The sequence below is a fragment of the Vespa mandarinia genome, chromosome 15 (assembly GCF_050613455.1).
Source record: "Vespa mandarinia isolate Hongniang chromosome 15, ASM5061345v1, whole genome shotgun sequence".
NCBI classification, from domain to species: Eukaryota; Metazoa; Arthropoda; class Insecta; order Hymenoptera; family Vespidae; genus Vespa; species Vespa mandarinia.
Window position 1 is genome coordinate 1,390,001 of NC_140824.1, and position 7,500 is coordinate 1,397,500.

At 35.8% G+C, this 7,500-nt stretch overlaps 1 protein-coding gene across 3 annotated transcripts in view; it reads left to right on the plus strand.

The window, feature by feature from the left end:
- The window catches only part of fz2 (frizzled 2), a 126,949-nt gene that overhangs the window by 36,208 nt on the left and 83,241 nt on the right, over nt 1-7,500 (plus strand). The window contains exons 1-2 of one of the 3 annotated variants that reach the window (XM_035872919.2): nt 3,573-3,876; nt 7,129-7,251. In XM_035872919.2, coding sequence (XP_035728812.1) covers nt 7,224-7,251 — 28 coding nt within the window. In that variant the 5' untranslated portion in view covers nt 3,573-3,876; nt 7,129-7,223. Of the gene's footprint in view, nt 1-3,572; nt 3,877-7,128; nt 7,252-7,500 lie in introns of those variants that run through there. The other 2 variants (XM_035872918.2, XM_085661542.1) reach the window with 2 other exon arrangements.

Below are 7,500 nucleotides of genomic sequence, written 5' to 3' on the forward strand. Positions count from 1 at the left end.
ATATTACTTTCATTCTTTTAAATTATTTTATTTATTACGATATTTCGATTAAGATTATAATTTGTTTTAATTTACAGATCACATAAAATACAGCACATATACACACGCACACACACACATATATATATATATCTACATGTACATACACGTTGTAATGATATATAAATAAAATATAATCGATCGTACAGTGATAATTATAATAGATCAAGAATGATAAGAACGTGAGAAAATTTATTATGTCGTAAGTAAGGTAGTCGTCGTTATACCGAGAGAAAAAAAAGAAGTTTTAACACGGATGAAAATAAAAAAGAAAAAAAAAAAAGAAAAGGTTTTAAAGAGAAAGAGAGTCAGTCGGTGAGGATTCAGTACGAAAAATGAACCTCTTCTTCTTAAGAATGTTTAATAGCCCGAGCGAAGAGCGCTGATTAACTCCCGTGCAAGAAAGAGCCGCATAAATGTATACATAAGCGGGCAAACCCAAGCGAAGGCCGATAACGAGCGGATGGAAATTAATTAAATGTTTCGCGCAAATTTAATTTTGTTCTCGCGTAAACCGGCGCACTAACCGGTTATTCCCGTGGCTTATTTCGCACATTGCCAGACTTTATTGTTTCCCATAAGCCAAAAGTGAATCTAGAAAAGATACTAAACTCTAAGTACCGTGAGTTATCTATGAAAAAGAAGAAAAAAAGAGGAAGAAAAAAACACACGCATACATTTCTTACAAACGTTCTACTTATAAGACAGAAATAATAATAATAATAATAATAATAATAATAATAATATATATATATATATATATATATTAAATTACTTCTAAAAAAAAGAACAACAAAAAATTTAATCCAATTGATATTCTCCTTAGGAATGTTTCTCAATTTCGTTCTATGTTGTATTAGTCTGTATATATACGTACATATGAGTATGTGTGTGTATAGTGTGCGTAAGATCACAAACACGAAGATGCTTTTTCATATCACTATCGACGATGTTCTTTCGAGTGTTCTCTCTCTCTCTCTCTCCCTCTCTCTCTCTCTCTTTTCTCTTTCAACTCGAATTATTAATATCTTAATTACGTACGACTCGTTCTTGCGAGGTCGTCTGGTCCCAGAACTCGAGAAAGATTCAGCCTCTTCTTATTTTTTTTTTCTTTTCACATTTGATTCTCGTCACGTCGACTTTAACGTGTCCAAGATATATATTGTACATACATACTTATGTAGATAAAGGCGAGCACGACTTTTAAACGAGATCGACTTCGAATATATGTATATCGGGCCGATGAACTTTGAACTCCGAAAATTAAATTTATCAGGATTTATTCGAAACGTTTCCCTATTTAGGTATATGTCCTGATACGTTTTATGTGTCGCGCTACGTTGGTAACCATATTAATCGAAATTTGTGGCGACCGTATTCGGAGGTTATCCGCTAATTACTCGTAGAATCAATCAAACGAGTCGACAGGACGATCACTGATAAAATATTCGTTGTAATATTCCGTCGAAAGCAACGATGACTATCTCTCTAACCACCCCCCCCTCCTCCTTCTCCTCCCTCCCTGTCCTTCCCTCCCTCCAATCTCCAGCCTCCAACATCTCCCTCAATGATGTCGTTTTACATCGTCGAACTTTAACGTGTAAAATATGAATTCAGAATTGGCTCTTCCAATCACGTTAATTTCACGTTTCCACGAGTGCTTACACTCCGAAGAATTAACTAGTTACGGATGTTTAATATTTTATGTTAAATTCTAATTTGAATTTTAATTACGTTTTATAATCCTTACAAATTATAACGTTGAATATAAAATATAATGTTCGTAAAATGAGAGAAAGTGAGAGAGTGTGAGAGAGAGAGAGAGAGAGAGAGAGAAAGAGGTGGGGAGAGGGCGAAGATAGAAGAAGGGACAAACAGAGATTAATAGAACGGAGGATGAATACAGAGGCGCATAAACAGCCATAACGAATCCAGGTGAATCGTCGTTAATTACGAGGCGTGATAAGCCCCGACGCCTTTTGTCGGAGGAAACGACAAACATTTTTTCAGCCTTCTATAATTCAGCCGAGTCTCAAACATTTACTCAACGTAGAATGCTATCCACGCGGCACTTCCTTTTACTTACTATCTCATCCACCGATGAATTGTGATCAAAAATAGAAAAGAAAAATTCTCCATGATTGTTTAACCTCAATATCAATTCTTCTTAGATCATTATCATATTCTTATCTAATAAAAATGCATTTTATAACTGATTAATATGATAAGAAATAGACTTTCTATCGGATAAGTATCTACATTGAAATTTATTCCATATTATTTACGATATTAGATAGATGTTGCAATAAAAAAAGGAAAAAGAGAAAAAAAGTAAAGGGAAAAAGAGAAATTAATTTTGTTCGAGAAAGATAGTAAAGAAGAAAAAACAGAAGTAAAATAAAAAAAGAAAAAAGAAACTTTCTTCGCGATAAAATCTCAAATCTCTACGTCTGGCTGATATAAACGTGGAGGACAAGATAAAAGATAAAAGATAAAAGATAAAAGGAAAAAAGAGAAAAGGAGATAAAAAATAGAAGAAGAAGACGAAGAGCAAAAAAAAAATGAAGAAAAAAAGGAAACAGGAAGAGTAGATTTGCGTTGAGGAAGGTCGGAAGTCGCATTAGATCGATCACGAGGATACAAGAACGAAGGGCCGAAGGGCAAAAGATCGTAAAAAAGGGTAAGCTTGGTATCTTACGCTCGCGCGCGCGCACGCGCACGCACACAATATTATACACATATACATACACAAATACACTCGCTAGCATACTCTTCCGAATGATCTCGAGGGCTGACCATGCTCTCTCGTGAAAATGAACAAACGCAAGATAGAAAATAAGAAGGTGGAGAGAAACTAAAGGAAGAACTGAAGAAAGAGGAGGATGAGGATAAGGATGAGATGGAGGAGGAGGAAGAAGAGGTGGTGGTGGTGGTGGAGGAGGAGGAGGAGGAGGAGAGAAACGAAGCAAACGCGACCGACGTAGGACGCTTGCGCGCGCGTTGACGCGCCAGCTGTCGCTTCAGCGTCGATAAAAGCGTGAGTCCATCGACGGAGCGTGCATTTCTCGTGCGCCTGTAGTACTGGCAACCCGGCCAACGCGAAACTTCCTTTACCATTTTCTCCATTTAAAAACGGGACCCCGTACATTATTATTAATTATTTCATTAAACGATAACAACGACGACAACGACGATTGAGACAAAATCCAAGATTTTTTTTACTTTTCTTTTTCATCTTTCATTCGTCTCAATCTCGAACAAAAATTATATGACATCGAATTAGAAAAAAAGAAGAAAAAAAAAAAGTAAAAAAAAAGCAAACCGGAAAAGGAAGAACAAAATATAAACATTTTCTAACGTTCATTACCGACGAATAATAAGTAATCGTGTGTTATCAGTGGACCGTCAGTGTGTTATGTTTCCTTTTTTTTCTTGAGTGAATAAAAGTAAAAAGGAAAAAAAAAAAAAAAGAGAAAAGAAAAAAAAGAGAAGAAAAAGAAAAAAGAAAAAAGGATAAATGGTGAAACGAAAGAGGGAGAGAGAAATGACACTGTGTGATCGTGCCGAGTGATAAATTCGTACGGGATCGAGATCGAGATCAATCGTAACGGAATAGAACGATAGATAAACTTTATCGAATTCTCTCTATCCTTCTCTCTCTCTCTCTCTCTCTCTCTCTCTCTCTCGAGGAAAAAAAAAACAATCGAGAGAGAGATAAACGAAGAAGAGATTGAGAATAGTGTGTGCGATAGGTCCTGCGTTATTTGATCAAATCAGGACTATGTTCGAGGCTCATCAATAACGAGATATTACGATTGATATAACCTGATGAATCAGGTAAGAGAAACAGAGTGAAGATTAATCAAAATTAATATATTATAATCGTCGATTAATATCATTTCCTGTCAACAAACACAATCAGATCTTATATGACAATAAGTATAATATAATTTAAAGAAGAATTTAAATAATAATTAATACGAGAAGAATACGTGTAAGTAATAACGACGATGTATTATCGAGACTATATGTCGAGGAGTATCGTTGAAAAAAAAAAGAAAAAAAAAGTAAATAAATAAATAGAAAAAAATTGTCCGAAGAAATATAAGAGAGAGAGAGAGAGAGAGAGAGAGAGAGAAGAAGAAGAAGAAGAAGGTAAGAAGAGATAGAAAGAGATAGGAAGATCATAGACCGGGATTATTAAAAGTCACCGACACGTGAACGACTACGAGGTAGAAAGAAAGTTTCTTTGGATTTAAGAAACTTTTAATAGTAATCCGTGTGAATAGATAGAACCTAGATGCATTTGATTTGATTTGATTTTTTCTTTCTTTTTTATTTATTTATTTATTTTCTTATTTTTTGTCCTTTCTTCTTCTTCTTCTTCTTCTTCTTTTTCTACACACTCTTTCTCACCCTCTTTCTCTCTTTCTCTGTCTCTTCGTAATTGCGTCGATTAATAGGGACAATGGAGGTGACGCGATATTAATGATAATAGAACGAACGGGGGTAGATGAAACATCGACGAGACGTCGAGTCACCTCGAATATTAATGTAGTTGATATGCGAATACACTGTCTATATATGTATTTTATATATATAAAATATATATATAATACATATATATATATATATATATATATATATATATCGGCGGGGCGTCGTTATTCAACGATCGCTTAACTTATGCACGATACAAAAGAGTCCATTAACGCGCAGCGAGAGGTTCGCTTTGAGTCTCGTGGATATTTTTCTGAAAATTTGTGCGTCCTGAATCAGCAACGGCAGCTAGCAACGGCACGTCGGCTTGGTTGGGTATTCAGAGTACAAACGTTGAATAGAAGAGTAGAGGTATACAAAAAGAGAAAGAGTACGAAAGTGAAGGAAAAAGTGCGTATGTGCGTATGTGTGTGTGTGTGTGTGTCTATATGTGTATATGTGCGTACGAAAGATAGAGAGAAAGAGAAAGAGAGAGAGAAAAAGAGAGTAGAAGAATGAACGAGTTAGAGAGAGAGAAAGAGAGAGAGTGAGAAAGATAAAGAGTATATCTTATCGAAACGCGTGTCTGGCATACAGAAAACGTAAGAGAGTGAGAGAAAAAAAAGAGAGAGAGAGAGAGAGAAAGAGAGAGAAAAAAAGTGAGAGAGAACAAGACCGAGTCTCTTTGTCCAAGGGAAGTAACATAAACCCTCCCCCATTCGTCACGGATCGCCCCTTCGGTAACGAGGGCTTTGAATCGGACACACTGTCACGTCGAAACACGAGCCACGTAAGTGTCGGTCCCGCTTCATTAAATTCTGTTGTACGTTGAACCGCATTGTAGCCGATATAGGAGTATATATATATATATATGTGCATGTGTGTGTGTGTGTGTGTGTATATATAGATATATATACGTATGCGCGCGTGTGTGTATGTGTATGTGTATACATATATTCGGAAAAGATGGGACACCTGGCGAGCGACAGTTCGACCATATCCTGCGACAATAGGAGAGGGTGGAATGAGAAGTGAATCCGTGTTGGGGAGGGATCCAAAACCACCCGCTTATTGTACTACAATTATGTCATGTTTTCTGCAATTCGCATTTCCAATGCGAGTCATTATTATCATTCTCATTAATGAATTAGTATATATAATCTCTGTGTAATTTTTTTCCTTTTTCTTTTTCTTTTTCTTTTTTTTTCTTTTTCGCTAACGTAATTCAATCTACGAATTAACGGAAAGATAACGTTACGTATAAATCCGTATAATACCAAAAGGATACGATATGAATGTTCGTTCCAAGAAAAGCTTTCATTAAACGCGTGTGATGGTTTCTTAGTAAAGGAGAAAAAGAAAGAAATGAAGATATTGCGGATGGTCTGAAGAAAAAGGAAAAAAGAAAAAAAAAGAAAAAAGAAAAAAGAAAAAAAGTAAAGCAAAAAAGAAAAATGCTCAAAGACGGATAGAGATATAGATAGCGAATAGAATAGAGATTAGAGAATGGAATAACGTGTAGGTATTAAGAGGTATTAAGGCAATGTTAAAATTAGCAACGGTACCATCAGAATTAATTCGTAATTAAATCCTTTGCGTCGGAGGCGTGGAACGATATCTCTCTCTCTCTCTCTCTCTCTCTCTCTCTGTCTGTCTGTCTGTCTTTCTGTCTCTACGTATATACATGCATACATACATATATATATATATATCTTTCATTCTCATGTAGTGGGTGGTGGTCGGACACGACTCGTGGGTGGGCAGCTATGTCCTCTCACCCACTCTTCGTCTCCGTTCAGCTCGTCCTATCGTCGAGTCTGGGTGACAGCCGGAAATAAAGGGCCGGCCGTGCATTAACGTCGACGGTCAAAGGGTCGCTCGAATATCGACCGAGACGCTCGACTCTCGACAGCGTTAAATTGCCATTTGTCGAGCGGGGAATGCTTCTGGTTAATGCTCGCTGAATATCGGCCAATATACTGCCCGCCTTCCTCACCATCCTTAGTAATCCTCTCCTTCCTCCGCCTCCGGCAAACGAGAATCAAACCTATGAGCACAGAGCCCGACCTAAATTTTTATCTACCATCGTAGTTCGTGATTTTTTGTTTTTTCTTTAAATTTTTTTCTTTCGTTAAATTAAGGAGAAAAAGAAAAAAAAAAAAAAAGAAGAAAAAACTTTCCTTTCTCCCTCCGATTAAAACGACGAGAATAAAACATTATAATAATTATCATATCACAATGAATTATATTTCAATGAAGAATTATCTCGTAGTCTTTTCCTTTTTTTTGTTGCTTCTTCTCTTTTTTTATTTTTTCTTTTTTCTTTTCTTTTTCTTTTCATAAAGCATTATAATTAAAAATAAATGAAAGACTAATGAATGTTTAGCCTGAGAGATCAAAAAGAGAAGGGTGAAAGTGGCGAGGATGGGAAATGGAGAAAGAAAGAACGCAAGAGATTTTTTTTTTCCTTCTTACGAAATAATTCTTCTCGCCAAATCCAACGATATAGCTATTACAAAAAAAAAAAAAAAAAAAAAAAAAAAGAAAAAAAAAAAGATTTTTTTTTTATCATTTAACTGTCACTAATTATATTTTTGTTTGATATTACAGCACCGTAGAAGTAATTTCCCGTTCGATAATCACGTAACTCGAAGACTATTTCGCACGGATATATCTGAAATAGAACGAAAACTCGTTGAGCCGGAATGGAGTTCTTCCATAACCATCGGAATCGTAAGTCTAGTTTAATGCAATTTCGAGAATAACCTTTTGGTATAAGCTCTTTCTCTCTTTATTTCTATTTTTATCTCTATCTCTAACACTATCACTGTCTCTCTAACTTTATCTCTTTTTCTCTCTCTCTCTCTCTCTCTCTCTCTCTCTCTCTCTCTCTTTCTATTTCTCTTTCTCTTTCTATACGTTGTGACTTAATTTTCCTGGTCTACGATTTCACCCCCAACCACTTGCCGAGAATATAGGCGT